This window comes from Castor canadensis, chromosome 4 (genome assembly GCF_047511655.1).
Source record: "Castor canadensis chromosome 4, mCasCan1.hap1v2, whole genome shotgun sequence".
In the NCBI taxonomy this organism is placed as follows: domain Eukaryota; kingdom Metazoa; phylum Chordata; class Mammalia; order Rodentia; family Castoridae; genus Castor; species Castor canadensis.
In genome coordinates this window covers 127,960,841-127,979,807 of record NC_133389.1, presented here as the reverse complement: position 1 = coordinate 127,979,807, position 18,967 = coordinate 127,960,841, and the positions used below count along the sequence as shown (strand labels likewise).

At 37.0% G+C, this 18,967-nt stretch overlaps 1 protein-coding gene across 1 annotated transcript in view; it reads left to right on the top strand.

Annotated features, from left to right (window-relative positions):
• Nucleotides 1-18,967, top strand: part of Atf2 (activating transcription factor 2) — an 83,658-nt gene that overhangs the window by 5,563 nt on the left and 59,128 nt on the right. Inside the window, exons 2-3 of the mRNA XM_074071139.1 lie at nt 6,288-6,384; nt 18,174-18,248. Coding sequence (XP_073927240.1) covers nt 18,217-18,248 — 32 coding nt within the window. The 5' untranslated portion in view covers nt 6,288-6,384; nt 18,174-18,216. The remainder of the gene's footprint in view (nt 1-6,287; nt 6,385-18,173; nt 18,249-18,967) is intronic.

Sequence of the window (18,967 nt, the reverse complement as noted above, 5' to 3'; positions counted from 1 at the left end):
TTAATGTAGTATTATAGCATATCCATATTTTGAGATGATAAAATTGTGATACTATAGTTTCTATAGAATCCAGTTGCCATTTTCTTCTCCACCAAGGCCACCGTAAACATTTTAGGGAGACTCTTCTTCTCCAGAGTGGAAGAAATTATTATTAAAATTATGACTATGAATTATTATAATTCTTAAATTGTGAATTTCTGTTTTTTTAACTTTTACAAAAATTAAGTTTTTAGTGAGGGAAAAAAGGTGATAATAAGTATATTTTGCAAATGCCATGGACATTACATAGTTACCAACTCTAAAATGTTATTAGTAAACATGCACTACTACTTTTCATACTCATAACCCTTAATTGCAGGTTCTTTGTATTTATGTATTTCTAATGTATTTCTACAATTAATGTAATAATTACGTATTATTATATAATGTAATTTCTACAATTTGAGGAATTTCATCAAAACTGTAGTATGCCCTTAGGAACTGATATGTATGAAAGATATGTGCCTTGTCTGCTATGAGTGCAAAAAAATAAAAACTACTGCTTTCCTCATTAAGGTTGGGCTTATATTTTTCTCATTTCTGGGGAGTTTTATCTCCTTACATTGATGAACTAAATGATCCATATCAAACAAAATTATGGATAACATCAAATTCATGGGTTAAAGATTAGTTTAACTTTCATAGAAGATTTTGACATTAAATATGCAAATTTTAGTTTCTTGCCTTAAAAATGAGAAGATAGTAAAATTAGGTATTAACATTAGGAAAATGTGCAATTTAAAGTCAAAATAAAATGCATTAAAACTTACATAAAATACTATTTGAGTGCCATGCACTGTACTATATATTTTACACATATTTTTATCATTCTTTCTTTCTTTGGTAGTAGTGAAGTTTGAACTCAGGATCTCATGCTTGCTAGGCAGATGCTCCACCACTTGAGCCACCCCACCAACTGCTTTTGTGTTGGGTATTTTTGAGATAGGGTCTTGAAAACTATTTGCCTGTGCTGACTTTGAACCATGATCTTCCTGATCTCTGTGTTCTGAGTAGCTAGGATTACAGGCACGTGCATGGGCACCCAGCTCGTTGATTCTTTTTGACAACCCTGAACTACATGTTGTTTCTTAACTGTGAAGGATCATAGTGAAATCATATTATTTAAATTTCCATAATAAAGGAACTCAAGACACTTTAACCTTCCAAGTGTTATTAGGTCATGGCTACAGGTTTTCAAATTGTTGGATTTAGGTTTGTTATTTTGATCATATTACCATTCCCAAGTGAGTTCTAGGATCATTTCTTGCATTTTATGGCAGTAAAATCGGGGGACTGTTTGGAGGTGGGAGCCAGTAGGAGAAAGACAGTGAAAGAAGAGGGTACAGAGGGGTAGTGAATATGATTGAAGTACTTATGCATGTATGAAAATAGAATAATGAAGTCTCTTAAAATTGTTTAAGGTAGGAATGAGAAAGAGTAAGAAAGGAGTAAATTTGATCCAGATACATTGTATACATGTATGGAAATACATGTATGTAATGAAACTCCTTGGTATAATAAATATAAACTAATAAAAAAAAAAAGAGGGGGGGGGAAGAAAGGAAATTAAAGCACAGAGAAAATTCTATGCCTAAAAGGTTCTGTTGCCCTTGAAGTCATAGGGCACAAGTTCATTTCCATGGTACCTAAAATTTTTGCCCCCTATATTGACTTTCTGTTCCTGCCTCACAAATTAACACACATTTAGCATCTTAAAACATAAATTTATATTATCCCAGTTTTTTTTAAGTCAGAAGGTCAGGTGGGCTTTGCTTGGGTTCTCTGGGTGTTTGGGTTTTTTTTTTTCCCCTGACTAATAAATAAAAACATGAAAATTGTACCATGTGATGTTTCAACATATGTGTACACTGTATAATGTTTAAATAATCTCTGTCTCCTCAGTCATTTATTATTTCTTCATTAGTGAAAGCATTCAAAAGCCATTCTAGCTTTTTGAGATACATAGTACATACTAATCTATAGTCACCCTGCTGTGTAATAGCACACTAAAGCTTCTTGCTCCTGTCTAACTTAGTAGTTACTAATCAATCTTTCCCCATCCCTCCCACCACCACTCTCTCCAACCTCTGGAGAACTACCAGAGTTCTGGTACCAGCTCTGGTAACTACCATTCCATTTTCACCTTCTGTGAGATCAGGGGTTTTTTCATATTTTACACATGAATGAGATCATTCAGTGCTTGTCTTTTTGTGCCTGGTGTATTTCATTTTACATATTGATCTCCAGTTCCATCCATGTTGTCACAAGTGACAGGATTTCTGTGCTTAGGGTCTTACAAAGCCAAAATCATGTGTTGACAGTGCTGCGTTCTCTTTTGGAGTCTCTAGGGAAGAATCTACTTCCAAGTACACTCAGGTTCTTGGCTTTGTAGTTGTAGAACTGTCATCCCTCTTTCCTTCCTCATTATCAGTCAAGAGCTGCTCTTATAGAAGCTGAAATGCCTTCCTTATGGCCACCTCTAGTAATGGCAGGTCAAGTCCTTCTTATGCTTCTTATCTGTCTGATTTTCTTTTCTGGCTGACTCTCAGACTCCAGGTGAAGAAGATTCTGTGCTGTATATTGGGTCCACCTGTATAACCCAGTCTTCCTATTTTAGGATCTGTAGTCTTTGTACATCTTATAAGTTCTTTCTGCTGTGTAATGTCACCTATTCGCAGGTTCCAGGAATTAGAGCATGGACATCTTTGCTACTACACACATTCTCCTGAAAAATTTAAAATTTAAACTGTTGTCTTGCACATTTCCAAACCAATGCCTACGATTTTTCTTCATAAGTTTAAGCAGTTGAAAAGTATAATTTCAGTTTTTCTAGAGATTCATGTAACTCTTCTATCAGATACCATAATGATTTGATAATATCATTGATTTTAAAAACAAACTTGAATTAACTCATCTTTAGCAGTTGGAAATTTTCACAGTTTCCTTTTCTTATTAAACTCTTGCTTTTCCTCCAACATAATTTTATTTGAATCGAGCATATCTTAAGGTTTGAAAAATACTTTATTGGGTTAGGCACAGTGGCTTGTGCCTGTAATCCCAACTATGTGGGAGTGGTAGGTAGGAGGATCATGGTCCCAGTTCAGCCCAGACAAAAAGTGTAAGACCCTACCTGAAAAATAGAGCAAAAAGGACTGGAGGCGTGACCCAAGTGGTTAACTTGTTACCTGGCTTAACAAGTTGAAGGCCTTCAGTTCAAACCCCAGTATCACCCTGCCTCCCCCAAATATATATTTTAGTGATCACTTCGTCATACTTCTTTGTAACAAATACAAATTTAACTTGTCCAAATTTCTTACTATTTCTTCTTCATTCTCATGGAACTCTCAAGACAGTGCATTTTTTGATAGTTATTTGACGAATGGAAGAAGCATTCATTAAATAAAAATTGTTATTGTTCCTGTCATCATGCTATACACTGTATTCGGAATTCAGGACATTCCTAAATACAAGGCACCACTGTTAAAACCCTGTTTTGCTGTTACCAGAAATATAAGACAAGGCAGGACCAGCCTTGGGGCTCCTTGATTAATAGAAACTTTAAGATACTCTTATTTTCAATTATCCATTAGTTTTGTTCTGAGGAAGTTTTTATAACCTGGTGCAATGCATTCAAGTAAGATTTGGGATGAGAGAAGTACGGGTTTTTCTTGGAAACTTACGAAAATGAACACTCAAGGAAAGCAAGTAGATTATTTTTAACAACAAACAAAGGGGGAAGTTGAAGACTCAGATGCTCAAGTATCCCTTGGAAAGCCTTCCTGGGCCTTTGTTAACATATAGCTGAGTTCGATTGCTGCCACTTGGTAAATCTGTCCTGTCCCTGCCTCCTGTCCTCCAACAAGGACAGAAGCATTATTTAAACATTGCGTGGATAAGACAAGCTGTGAGGCCAGCTATGACTGGCTAGCTTAATCTCGTTGTCTTTTGCTTAAAGCAATAATAATTCCAGTAGTGTGTCTTATTATTTTTTTAGGGCATTAATTCCTGATCTTTTGTGAGCAACTGCTGAAATAAGTACACAGACATCTCTATACAAATAGGAAAACCTAAAACCATACTTAAAAAATGAACATTTTTCTAAAATTTCTCTCTACTTAGAATACATGAACATTCATTCACATTATCCCATAGAACCAGTTGTCCTTTGAATTGCTGCTCTATTCAGAGTCCCCATTTTACATTTGTATAGCTAAATATCGTATTCCAGTCCTTGTTCCTATAAGGCACAGTTTGTTTAAAATAGAATTTTATGGCTAGCTTTGAAGTGAGAGTCTTTCTAGTTTCTAATTCGCATCAACATTTTTAACATACTGAGGATGTTTTTCAAGGTAAAGGGTAGCCCTTCTTTCCAACAGTAGGCAATAAGAAAATCTCCCAAGGACTGGCAGAGTGACTTAAGTGATAGAACACCTTCCTAGCAAGCATGAGACCCTGTATTCAAGCCCCAGTACCATCAATAAAATGAAAAAAAAAGAAAATTTCCCAAGTTCGTATATGGCCTGATAATGGGAACACTGTCCTAAGTAGAGGAAAGTCCACTTTCCCTTTGAGCATTGTGCTTCCAAGATCATTACTTTTTCCTAGCAAAGTTAGTATCTGAGCTTTCTTTCAGGTTTTTTACCCTATATCACCTTGGATACCCCATTCTTACATAACAGATCTAAATAATCATTTCTGAATTTTGTTGATTGCTTATATGAGTTTACCCTCCCAAGCTATGATGATTCAGGTTATATTATCATGTGGTCTTCATATTTTTTTGCTTGTGTCTTCTGTCACATACAGATTGACTTTACAAGCATTGGTCTTTCTCTGCCACTGGCAGGCATCTCTGTGAGATATCTAGCTATCTTATATTTTAGAATGAAATGAATATGATAGCAGAAACAAGTAATTGTCTGTCAATATTCATTTTCTTACTGGTAAATACTCCCAACATTTTCTTTTTCTTTCTTTCTTTTTTTTTTTTTTTGGTTATACTGGAGTTTGAACTCAGGGTTTCATGCTTGCTAGGCAGGTGTTCTACCACTTCAGCCACTTCACCAGCCCTAAATACTCCAATTTTTAACTAAGCATGTGGTGAATTAATGTTTCCTAGTCTTCCTGCTGCGTTTGACCATGTGACTAAGTTCTGGCCCATAGACAGTGACAAGAAGTTCCTTAGGATATTTCTGAAAAGTTTCCTTAAAGGAAGACTGGTGCTCATCTCCTCTTTCTCTTGCTGTCTGGTCAGCAGATGTGACGGCTAGAGCTTGAGCAGTTATTTTAAAACTATGATGGAGAAGCCACGTGTTGAAGATAGCAGAGCAACAAAATAGAAGGACCCTGGGTTTCTAACGGTCTTGGTTCTGGACTGCTCGTGCTTATATAAAAGAATTAGACTTCTGAATAATTTAAATCATTGTTTGAGTTGAGTTTTCTGTCATTAACAGTTGAACCTAATCCTAACATGCATGGATAAAATAGCCAAGCAGGGTGAGGGCATGGTGATGCACAGCTATAATCCCATCTATTGGGAGGAGAGATCAGGAGGATTGAGGTTGAAAGCCAGCTGGGGCACAAAATTAGCAAGGCCCCTCACCTCTACAAATAAGGTGGGCATAGTAGGAAAATCACAGTCTGAGACCAGTCCTTGGCAAAAACATGAGACCTTACCTGAAAAATAACTAAAAAGCAAACAGGAGTGCTTGCTGGGACATAGCTAGAATACCTGCCTAGCAAGTGCAAACCCCACTTGAGTTCAAACCTCAGTATCACCAGGAAAAAAAAAAAAGTTAAGCAGTTTCTAAATAAGAAGTACATAAACTGGGTCTCATGAATGTTACCTAGTATGACATAAGAAAAGTGATTAATTTCGTTGTGAGGGAGGTGGATACTTAGATTGAGCACTGCATTTCACTTTCTATTATTCTGTCTCTGCTCTCGGGTTTATTACATAGAAAACTTGGAACGTTCTCTTTTCATCATGGTCCTGTTGCTCTACCTCCATCCTTGAAATTGTTATGCCTTTAGGAGGTGGTAATGTGCCAGGAGCATTGAAGATTTTGGAGGGTGCTCTAATTTTATATTAAAAGGTACATAATGGAAGGCAATACTCAAATCCATCATTTAAATATAAAAGAAAAAAAATTTTAAAATACATTTTTAAAACTTCATTAGTAGTGATCTGCATGAGGCTATTGCTTCAAATCCCACAGGGTGACAAGTTCACTCTTCTGCCTTTCCAGGGATACTAGATGGAAAGTTGAGGAGCACTGCCGACTTGGCAAGAGCTGAGGATTCCTGGCAACAGAGTGAAAAGCTCATGGCCCACCAGCTAGAAAGGTAAGAGATGGTGAGCTTTTAATTCAGAGTCATGCTTTTGATTTTGTCACTGTCTCAGATACTACTGAGTATAGCAGATGTTTCTTTGAGTAGTTCTCAGAAGACTAGTGTGAGGGTCAGCAAATTTGAAAGGGTCATTTTGTAGAAAGATTGTGTATTGGCATATAAAACACACTCAAGACTTATTTGCAAGTATTTTGTTTGATCCAGAGATTCTTAAACTTATCTGACTAGGGAGTCCTCTTTAGCAAAGGGTCCCAGTATAAAGGTCCTGATTCACTAGATTTTATAAGAATAGTAACAGGAGTTAATCTAAGGTATTTTTCATATTTCTGAAATATTTTGGACAGATAGTTTACATACTTTAAGGTTGTAAAAACTAAAATGTCAGATTGATTTTTGGATTGAATTGTATCAACTAACTTTATTACTTCATTGTCTCAAGCTGATGAGAAACATTAATTTGAAGTTATACAGTCCTTTTCTGGTACCTGTTTTTTTTTAAATCTATGTGCCAACCACAAGATAGTGATATTAGAGAAATAGAGCAAAGTGGTTTTTGTTCCCAAGCCATTTATTGTTTTGAAATGTAGCTTCTAAAAATGGAAGGAGATACCAGCTTAAGGTGGTCTGGCATGCAGAATCTTCCCAAACATGGTGGTCTAATGATAGACTTTGTCTGCTAGATAAAGATACAAAAGCAAATTAGTCTGTGCTTTTGTGCATGAATCTAGAGGTTCAAATCAAAGAGAAAGTTCCATGAATGCATAGTTACTCGAACTTTAACAAAAACTTAGAAAAAATAAAATGTACATATATTTGAAAAGTAAATAATTTTAATGCAAGTATAAGGAAGAAATTATGGTAACACTCAATACATTTTTCTTACATGCCATTACCTGCATTAAATAATTTTGAGCATTATTAATTTGAATGTCCAAGTTTATGATCCGGTTAGAAGTATTTTCCATAAGATACAAGTTCCAAGAGAGCAAAGGACTGTGGATGAATCATTGTTTCCCAGAGTATAGCACAGTGCCTCCTCTGCTGCATACGCTCAGTGTTTATTGACTGAATGACTAAGTGAGTAAACTCTGGATGTCAGGGTTGGGGAATAGTGGATGGAGGGAGATCAAAAGTGAGCAGTATTACCTGAGAAAGGAATGGATGAGTGGGAAGTGATGGCATTCTAGTCTGAGAGGAGGAGCTGATTTAAAAGAGTAAGGGCTAGCATAAGCCAGGGATAGAAGGCAGTTGTCATTCATGCAAGGATCTGGAACCAGTGCTCACATTCAAGGCTTTATCCTAAGAGCATTCTTCTTCCTAATTGGTACTTTCCTCTCAATTCGACCTGAGCTGCTTGAGTTCAGACAGCATCTTCTTTTGAATTTAGCAGGATCATGTGCTGTTTCCTTTGCATAGTCTTGCCTCTCTTAATGTATCCTTCACACTCTGTTAGTGATCTTGCCAAATTAAAAATATTCAATTTCTTAGAGCAGGCTCAGGCAAACTTTTTCTTTAAAGGAGGACTGACAGCAAATATTTTAGGCTTTATGGGACCACATGTGGTCTCTGTTGGATATTCTTTGCCCATTCCTACTGCCAACCATTTCAAAATGGAGATTTTCTTGGGTGAGCAGTTTGTCCTGGGGCCATATTTTATAACGGGAGGTTTGGCGGGGGGTGGCAAACAGGAGGAGAGGGTAGGGTGGTGTGGCTTCTTGAGAACTCCTTTCCGTGGTATTGAAGGCCTTTCAAGATTTGCTATCCCTTCTATCTTTATTCTCTTTTTAGAGATCCATGCATCAGCCATCAGAAGATCTTAGATAATTTGCTTTATTTTGCCTCAATATACTGTTTCCTCCGTGTGAAATATTACCCCTGACAAGGTTGCCTTTTCCTTTGAGACGACTCAGTTCAGCGCCACGTCCCAGAACCTCTCCAGGGTTGGCTAGGTACTTATTTTTTGGCAGTACTGGAAATTGAGTTCAGGGCCTTAAGCCTTTAGGTAGGTGGTTTACCACTTGAACCATATCCCCAATTTCTTTGCCCTGGCCAACCTTGAACTATGGTCCTCCTACCTCAGCCTCCCAGTAGCTGGTATTATAGCCATGCACCACCATCCCAGCTTGTTTTAGAGATAGGGTCTCACTAACTAGTTCTCTAACCCCCCCACCACCACCACCAACCTTGAACTATGATCATCCTATCTCTACCTCCCAAGTTGCTCAGATTACAGGCCTGTGTCACCACAACCAACCTGGCTTTCATTAATTCTTTTTTTTTTTTTTTTTTTTTCATTTTTCTTTTATTATTCATATGTGCATACAAGGCTTGGTTCATTTCTCCCCCCTGCCCCCACCCCCTCCCTTACCACCCACTCCGCCCCTTCCCTCTCCCTCATTAATTCTTGATCAGTATCAACATGACTGAAAATGTCTACCAATTATAAGTATGATTTTGGATCTCTGTGCCCATCCGTTTGACTGTTTGGGGGTTTTTTCCCCCCTTTTTACAAATTTCCTCAAATGTTAGTCTGATTGGCTTAACTTAGTCTGGTGTCTCCCCTGGTTCACCTGAAGGAAGTATGTCAGGTAAATGGATACATAGGATTGCCTGGTACTTTACCATTGGCAGATCAGGTTCTGTAAGGGAGCAGTGTAGGTGCTGAGGAGAGATGACCAACTCCAGCATATCACATCCCGTAGCGTATGAGTATATCTTTTTTACTTTCATGTTTTTCTTCCTCATTGATCTAATTTTCAGGGGTAGAGTCCATGTCTTTTATTTTTGATCTTGTATCAGATACAAAATACAGTCAAATATTTTCCAAATAAATTTCATAAAAGATTTGTATTGCAAATGTTTGAGAATGGTATATATTGTATACATGTTTAGTATTATCCATATTTTAGAAATTTTTAATTTTGAATTCATACTTGCAAAGTAAGAACAAAATTTACAGTTCTTTGACCAACTAGAATATCAAATCAAACTCACATTTTAGAGTCTAGAGATCTCTAACGTTAGTCACCAGAAATAGATGCATTTCTTCCCGTTTTTGTAAATTCATCTAACAGTCCTGTTTTCTATGAAGAGAATTGTTTTACTTTATCTGTTTTGATAGAGATGTAGGAGAAGCAAATATTGTTCTCAGCTAAATCATTTGAATGATAGAACGCAAAATGTTATGGGAATATTGATATTACAGCCTAAAAGATTTTTTATTTTGCTTAACACATTTAACCCACATTTCATGCTTTAAAAAGAGAACATGGGCACGCCTGGCATCAGTGGCTCATGCCTGTAATCGTAGCTCCTTAAGAGACTGAGATCAGGAAGATTGAGGTTCCAGGCCAGCCCAAGCCCAAAAGTTTGTGAGACACCATTTCAGTGGAAAAAAGTTGGGTGTGGTAGCGTGCAACTTGTCATTCCAGTGATGACAGGAAGCCTGAAATACAGGAGGTTCATAGTCCAAAGTTGGCCTGGGCAAAAAGGGAGATAAATTTTGGGTTTTCTCCAAAATAACCAAAGCAAAAAGGGTTGGAGGCATGGCTCTAGGGGTAGAGCACCTGCCTTATAAGTGGGAAGCTCTGAGTTCAAACCCCAGTACCGCAAAAGAAAAAAGAAGACAGAAAGTAAAAGGATGAATAATTGTTTGGTATCACCCTAGATTTGTAAGTTGTTCTACCGTAGTATGATTCTGTTTGCTAATATCCTTGTGGTCTTTGATCTATTTCATAACATGAAAATTTTAAACCAAAACCAGAATTGTTAGAGTAAGTATATATAACAATGTTTGGCTGATGAATAGTACTAGAAACCATGTGATGCTAATTACGTAATACATATTATTGTGTAGTGTGTGTTTGTGCACAACTTAAACTCCTGTAAGTTTTTTCCTTTTTTATTTACTTTTTTTTTCTTTTTAGTTCCAAACTTTTTAAGAGTCAGTTCCCAGGATGATGCCCCATTACTCCCAAATTCTTTATTTTCTACAAGACATTCTCTTGCAAACCATAATACAACTATGAAAGTTGGGCCATTAATATTGCTATATTGCTGCCCTCTACTATGCAAGTGATGTTTCAGTTTTACCCCTTGTTCCAATAATGTCCCTTATAGCAAAAGGTTTCAGTCTAGTATCTCATGTGGGAGTTATTTATTGTATCTTTCTGATCTTTTCCAGAGACTTCTTCCATCTTTCCTCTAGTTTAATGACTTGGATAGCTATTTTTACAAAATTTCATCACTTGAGGATTCTCTAGTGTATCTTCATGAATAGACTCATGTTCTGTATCTTTGGCATAAGTATACACACACACACATACTTGAGTGTCTTTATTTCTTTATCTTTGTGTCTATGTCGAAAGCCATGAGTTCATGCCAGTATCTCCAGATCTCATTTAATACTAAGGTTTATCCTATATTTATAATGACTTTTACCTGTAGTGTGAATTCACTTTCACCCAGCACATTCTTGATATATTTACTTATTTGATTAATACTCATATGTGTATAATTAATCACCTGTTACCACCAGGCCCTCTTCTCCCCACCAAGTTGTTGTCATCCAGCTTGGGCCCTTATTCCCTATACCAGGTTAGTGCACCCCTATCCCTTACCTTATGTGTGTGCACCTCGGCCCACTTGGACACTGGTTGACATTATATATCAGGATGTCTCCTCCTCCACACAGAAACCTTCCCTCATCAACTCAGATTCCCAACATCCCATGCAGGACTGACCACCTTCCTTTCAGCCCAACCCTCATTCCTACCCTCATCCTCCCATTACATCTTTCTTACCCCACCCAGTCTCAGACATTCTACCCTGGGCTGCACCCCAAAAGCCTGACTGAGCTGTCTCCCATGCAGATACTTCTGTTTTTGTTTCCTGGAGACTTAGCTATTATGTTAATTTTAACTAATAAGAAATGTTTTGCCAGTTAATTTCTCACAACTCTATTCATCTTTCCTTAAAAGTTTTTTCTTTACTATTAATTTTTCTTGTTATATGTGATTCCTTTTGATACTGGATCTGTCTGTCTGGTAACTATACAAGTTTCTCTACTATTATTTTGAAATCATGGTTTACATGAAATTTCTATAGAGTGCTTACCGAGCAAGTGCAAGGCCCTGAGTTCAGACCCCAGTACCACCAAAAAATTTGAATATTTGGTGGGTGTAGAATCTAAATATTTGGTAGGTATAGAATAGAAAAATAACACCTGGTAGGGCCACAGTATAGCAGGAGAGATGTTATGCTCCACCCCCCACCCCACCCCCTTATTTTTATTTATTTATTTTTTTACTTTAGTCTCCTTATTTGTAGGGTGGTGAATAGTTAGGATTACTAAATCTGGAACCCATTGAGGTACATGGTAAGAAATCCAATCCTGAGGTACTTCATGAATCCACTGCAAGAAAGAGAAAGTTGCCATTTCAAACTAGAAGTTAGAAGTACCTTTGATAGGGTGGGAAATGAAAAATCTAGAACTTGGTAGGGTAAGAGGAGAGACAAAAAGTGAGTTTCACTCACTAATTATCAGGTACCATTTGTGATGGTCACTAGGCCGTTATGACTCTCTAACTTCATGCAGCTGTTGTTTCACAAGCCTTGAAGTTCACACTTTATGGATTTACATTTCTTAAGAAAGATCAAGATTGGGCTGGCAGTGACTCAAGTGGTAGAGCACCTATCTAGCAAGCATGAAGCCTTAAGTTCAAACCCCAGTATCATAAAAAGAAGAAGAAGAAGAAAGACTGTTTAAAGCAACTTTTTGAGGTATAATTGACCAGCAATAAATTGCACATATCTAAAGTATACAGCTTGCTAAGAATGACTTAGTGTATATATCCATGAAACTATCACCACAATCAAGGTATTATTTATCACCCTTCCTTGTGCCCCTTTGTAGTTTTCCCCTCTCACTCCTTCTACTCCTGTCCCTAGGTAACCACTGATTGTTTTCCATCACTTATAGATTAGTTTTTATTTTCTAAAATTTTGTATAAATCTGCAGGGGGGAGGGTTGGAGATCTTTCACTTAGCCTAAGTATTTTGAAAATTGCCCATGTTGTAGTGTGTGTCAGTGGTTTTCAAGATAGTGTATACATTTAAGAATGCTTTTGTCACTTTGGACTTTAAGCTTTTTGTGGGTTTTTTGTCTGTTTTCGGTGATACTGGGGATCTTAAGGCCTTGTGCTTGCTAGGCAGACGCTCTACCACTTTAAGCCATACCTCCAGAAACTTTTGTTATTTTTAAGATAGGGCATTGGCATTTTTTTTTTTTGCCCCGGGCTGGCCTCAGGCTGCAATCCTGTCTCTGCCTCCTGTGTAACCAGAATTTTAGGCATGTACTACCATGCCCAGCTTGTTTGTTCAGATGGTGTCCACTAATTATTTTGCCCAGGCTGGCCTGGTAGAGATCTTCTTGCTCTCTGCCTCCTGAGTAGCAAGGATTACAGGCATGAGCCACCATACCCAGCCCTCAAATTCTTATTTTAAGAAAGAACATAGGAAGATAATCTGATTTTGGGATTTTACATTTTCAGCAGTTTAGTCTAGCTAATATTTTTTGCTCACAAGGCATTCTAAATATTTGAGAGCTAAGACATATTAACAGCAGTATGCCTTTGAAGTGATTGCTTCATAGCTACCCATGAAGTTAAAGATTGTTTCTTTCTTAAATGGATTTATTTCTGATTTTCTTCTTTGTTTTATTCTCCAAGGATGTCACACATATACACTGGTAAAGCACTTCATTTTTAGCATTTTGCTTTTTAGGCATTTTGCTTTAACCCTCAGTTTACTTCATGCTTACAAATTAAGATACTTCATCAGTTTACTCTAGTGGTAGTAGTATTGGTTAATACAGCATAGCTCTAGCTCTACTTAAGATCATGAGGCCTTGCCTAACACAAACCACAGTTTCTTCCTCAGTAGAATTGAGATGATTAAAGCACTCCTTGTGGAGTTTTTAGAGAACAAGTACATAGGATATGTAAATTACTTAGAAAAGTGTTAGGGAGTGCTCAGTATGGAAAAATTATTTCTCTATGGTTGTGAAATCTTTTCACTTGAAAATATATTTGGTACTGAGACTTGAAGTCAGGGCTTCATGCTTGCTAGGCAGGCACTCTACCACTTGAGCTATGCCACTAGCCCTACTGTATGTTTTCATTAGGTAAGTTTGCATAAAGTACTGCCTTTCTGAGTTATTGCTAGTCTGGGTAAGCAGCGCCTCTGTTAAGCCTTTAGGAGGTAGTGTCACTTTGATCCTCTAAGCTATCTCTAACTCTTACTGTGTTTTTAAAGGAATAGCAACAGCTGCCATTTGAGTGCTTATTGTAGGCAAGTCATTGATCTTATTTTTAAACAATATTTTCAATTTATTCTCAAAATAAAAATAAATAATAAAAATAAATAGTAAAAATACTATTATTCCATTTACCAAACTTCATAGTGATTGGTTGAAAAGTGATGTATCACTCAAGGTCAGATGGAAACTGTGCTTTAAAAAATACCAGCGTGTTTCTTCTGGTGCTGCTGTATACAGATGGCATTTTGCTATATTTTTAGAAGCTGCAGGATTAGTGTTCTGTTTTCTACCTCACACACCAAGGCCTCAACACCTTGTAAACATTAAAGAATCTTAGAGTAACTATCTTTGTTCTCTGATACCTGGTGTAGCTAATCTCTGTCCTCTACACAAGGCACTGGTGTCTTCGCCAGCATTGGAATGACAGTATTTATAGTTTTCTAAGAAATGTGATAGTCATGTTTTGGATCTTTCATAATACTTGAACTTTAAATTATCCAAATTTAGTTGTCTAGTCTCTTTAATGAAAATCATCTGATCACCCTTTCCCAGTTAAAAAGATGAAGGTATTTAATACCATCTATTCCTTTAAAATTTTAGAGCATATGGTGGGAATGCAAGCTAGTGCAACCACTCTGGAAAAAAATTTGGAGGCTTCTTAAAAATCTAAACATAGATCTGCCATATGATCCAGCAATTCCACTCCTGGGGATATACCCAAAGGAATGCAACACAGGTTACTCCAGAGGCACCTGCACACCCATGTTTATTACAAAGCGATTCACAATAGCCAAGTTATGGAAACAGCCAAGATGCCCCACTACTGATGAATGGATTAAGAAAATGTAGTATTTATACACAATGGAATTTTACTCAGCCATGAAGAAGAATGAAATCTTATCATTAGCAAGTAAATGGATGGAACTGGAGAACATAATTCTGAATGAGGTTAGCCAGGCTCAGAAGACCTGAAATTGTATGTTCTCCCTCATATGTGGACTTTAGATGTAGGGCAAATACAGCAGTGTGGTTGGAGTTGGGTCACACGATAAGGGGAGAGCACACACAGGAGGTATGGGGATAGATAAGAAACCCAAAACATGATAGTATTTGATGTCCCCACCGCAGAGGAACTCATACAGAAACCTTAAAGTGACAGAGGTTAACATGAGAAGGGGATCAGGAACTAGTGAAAAGGTCAGTTAGAGATGAATCAACTTGGGATGTAACACATTTGTACATGGAAGCAATGCTAGGAATTTCTCTGTCCTTATCTCACCTAGCAAAAATGCTTTGTCTTTCTTATTATTGCTTATACTTTCTCTTCAACAAAATTAAGAGATAAGGGCAGAACAGATTCTTCCTGGAAGCAAGGGGGACTGGGGGGGGAGAGGGAGGGGGCCAGGGGATGGGGGGAGAAATGCCCCAAACAACATATGCACATATGAATAAACAAATAATAATAATAAAAGAAATACAAAACCTTTTGTAACCATATAAAAATTTTAAATTATTTTGCATATTCTGATTAAATAATTTTAGTCTCTAAAATAAAATAAAATTTTAGAGCATAGAGGGTTGGAGCCTTTTTTGAGGATCCAGAGTTTTTACTTATGTAAGGAGTAAATGTGAACTTAAACTTTTGCAAGTTGTAGGTTTTTTGTTTTTTTGTTTGTTTGTTTTTGACAGTACTGGGGTTTGAACTGAAGGCCTTATGCTGCTAGGCAGGCACTCTTACTGTTTGTGCCATTCTGCTAGTCCTCATTTGTGTTGTGTATTTTCAAGATAGGGTCTCAGGAATCATTTGCCTGGGCTGGCTTAGAGCCACAATCTTCCTGATCCCTACTTCTTGAGTAGCTGAGATTATAAGTATGAACCACTGGCATCCCTCCCTCTCCCCAAGTTGTGGTTTCTTTTGGGTTAATAGCTCACCATCACTTTGTTCTTGATGTAATCAAGTGAGATCCTGTGTAGATAAGAGGATACTAGACACCCTTATACTATTATAATAGTAGTCACAGTTGCAGCTGCCATTTTATCAGGTGTTCATATGTGCTTAGCATTGTACTAGGTGCATTGCATGTCGTATTTGTAGTGTGTGCAACAATTTTGTGAGGTAGGTAAGTGCTGTTACCCCTATTTTTTAGTTAGGGAAATTGGAGCTCAAATTGGTTTACAACTTTGCACAAGAGTGACACAACCATGCTTTGAGTCAATTTTGCTATGCTATGATTCTTTAAAGTGTATTTGAGATGCAATGGATAAAGTATGCAGATCATGAAGTACATTATATTCCAAAACCTAATATGGGTGCTATAAGCAAAGCATACACAACACAGAAAGCCTCGTAAAAGACTGTTTCAATTTGGGTGATGGGAAAGGTGTGGTAAAGAAAGTGTTATTTGAACTTTGCCTTAATTATATAAAGAAGGCAGACATTCACCTGGGAAGATATATTTCAGATAGAGGGAAGAGAATGTACAAATTGATAGCGTGGCAGGCAGTACTGTTAAATATAGCACTTAGCAGGAGGTGAGATTAGAAAGAAAAGGCAGCTCAGATTTTATCTCTCAAAACTAAATAGTTGAAACTAGTAAGGTTTGCTAGGTAGATAATCAGGTTTGTCTTTGAAGGATTCAGGAGTTGTTTTGATTTTTAGTTAGGAGTCGAAGGACAAGATTGGTCTGAATTAGATGCTTGATTGGCAAGTCTAAATAAGCACCATCACTATCCTGGAAGCTCCATGAAGGAAGGTACTGATCTTAATTTATCACTACATCCCTAGCATCTAGCATAATGCCAGGCACAAAGTAGACACTCTGATATTTTTGATAGAAGAAAGGGGGACTTCTGAGGCCACTAGATCATGAGAGAAAGGAAGGTAACAGAGTGTTTAAAAAGTTAAGAGAAATAAGAATACCAAGCTGACCTCTTTAAAAATTTACCTACAACCATCTTGGGTACTTTTTATGATAATAATTTTCATAGCAGTGTAGGTTGTAGATGGCTTATTAACACTTTCTATCTGTAGCCATTTACTTCTCCAACAATGTATAGTGTAACAAAGCCTCCTTGCAAGCTTCTGTTATGAGCATATTTCACTCTTGCTGTGAAAAGAAGATAATCCAGAATGTAGAGGCTTGAGACTCAGTTTGATTATCAGAGATAACACTTAAGCTTCCCAGAAGAATTGTTATCATTTATGTCTCAAGGTGCTTGAACTGTTAACATTTATAGCTACCTCAGCAAGGTATTAGAAAATGATAATAAGGGAACAGGAATTTGTGTGAGTGGCTAGGAAATAGGCTGTGTACTTAAGGAACTTAGTTTGCAGTGTAGCAAGAAAGGTTGTGGTGGGAGAGAAGAGAAGGTTAGCAAGACATTGCAAGGGATAAGTCCCTCAGTAGTTCCTCTAGAACTATCAGGTCCTTATCCTACTTCTGTACTTTCAATAGTTTTTTTGTTTGTTTTATTATTTTTGCTTTTTTAGAGTTTCCCTGTGTTACCGAGGCTAGCCTCAAACTCCTGGGCTCAACAATCCTCCTGCCTCAGCCTCCCGAGTATTTTAGAAGTATAGGCACATGCCACCGAGTCCAGCTTGTATTCCTACAGTATTTTAGTTTCTTTATATTGTTACAAATTAATCGAAGTTATACTTCTATATTCTCCTTTCTTCTGGTAGACTAAAAGTTTCTTTCTCTTTTTCTCTCTCTTCTTTTTTTGGCGGCACTGAAGTTTGAACTCAGACCCTCACACTTGCTAGGTAGGCACTATTGCCACTTTGAGCCACTCTGCTGGCCTAAAGTTTTTCAAGTTCAGGAAGACAACTGTTTGTTGTTATTTTTCATCTTTGTGTCTATATATAGCTAATGATTCTTGAATTTAACAGTTTTAGGCAGTTAACCCTAAGATAAGTTCATTGCCTTCACTGAGCTCATATTCTTCTGGTAACAACAAAACCATGACTATCACAGATTTCCTTTGGATTCTTCTAGTGTTCTTTTCCCACTCCTCCCAGGCAGCAATGAAAAGGTGGGTGTGAATGGAGAAATGGAGCCCTACAAGATACAGGTTTGTATAGGGAAGGGGAAGAAACTTTCTTCTTCCTGTCTCTTATCCACGGTTGACCTTTACTCCAGAACTATAGCCAGTTACACATTTCTGCACAAGAATTACCCAGTTTTTCTAAGATGGTCTCAAAACCACATTTATAAGCAAAATTATGAAAAATACAATTTTCCTCTATGCATTATTGACTAATTTGGATAAGGATATAATTTATTTACCACTAGATAGGTTTCAGTGAAATAAGATGAAGTATTGGCAGAGTTTAAAAATGGGGCACTGACCTGGCTAGTTTCAATATGCTGTACTTGCCTTTAAGCTAATATCAAATAAGCAAACGGTAAAGTTGTGGGAGAATTAAAGTTATCTTTAACAGTATTGAAACCATTTTGTTTTTCAGTATCCTTGCCATGAAAAGGAGGATGTGATAGGTTGTCCAACTTATGAAATTCAAGTTACATGTGAATTCTGCCAGGTATGTGCGCACAATAGTTAGTTTTTCCACCATTTTTCATATTTTAGGTTATAGAAATTTTCTTAGGTTTCTTTCTACTAGATAAATATTTCAGTGTTTTTCCCATAAGTAAAAATCCACTTATTAGTGTCTAATTTAGCTAATACTCACTGTTTTTTTATTATCAAGTTAAAGTATGAAAAATACATAACTATGATAAACATGCTTTTAAGGTTATGATTTCTTCTTAAATGAGTTCTAGATAATACTAGTCCAAGGTGATGTTCTTTGAAAAAAGTATTGAAATAGAAAATAACTGTGATCAAAATGCCATATTCTGGGTGTACTAGACATTTCACTAGAGCATATTAAGGCTCTGAAAAGTCCTACAAAAAATACATTTCAGCACTTCCTAAATTTTTTTGGTCATACACCTTTTTTCTATAATTAGATGTTAGAGAACAATTAAATCAAATACAGATACTATATAATTTCTAGAAAGAAGACAAAACTGTAAGGTTTTTTGTTTTGTTTTGCTTTTGTTTTTGTTTGCAGTGCTAGGGATTTAACCAGGGCCTTGTACATGCTGGGCAAGTGCTCACCACTAAATTTACAACCCCCTTATTTTTGAGACAGTGCCTCATTGTCTATAAGTAATGCTCAGGCTAGCGTAGAACTCATGATCTTTCTGCCTTGTCCTCCCTAGTACTGAGATTGCAGGTGTGCTCCAGGAATTTTCA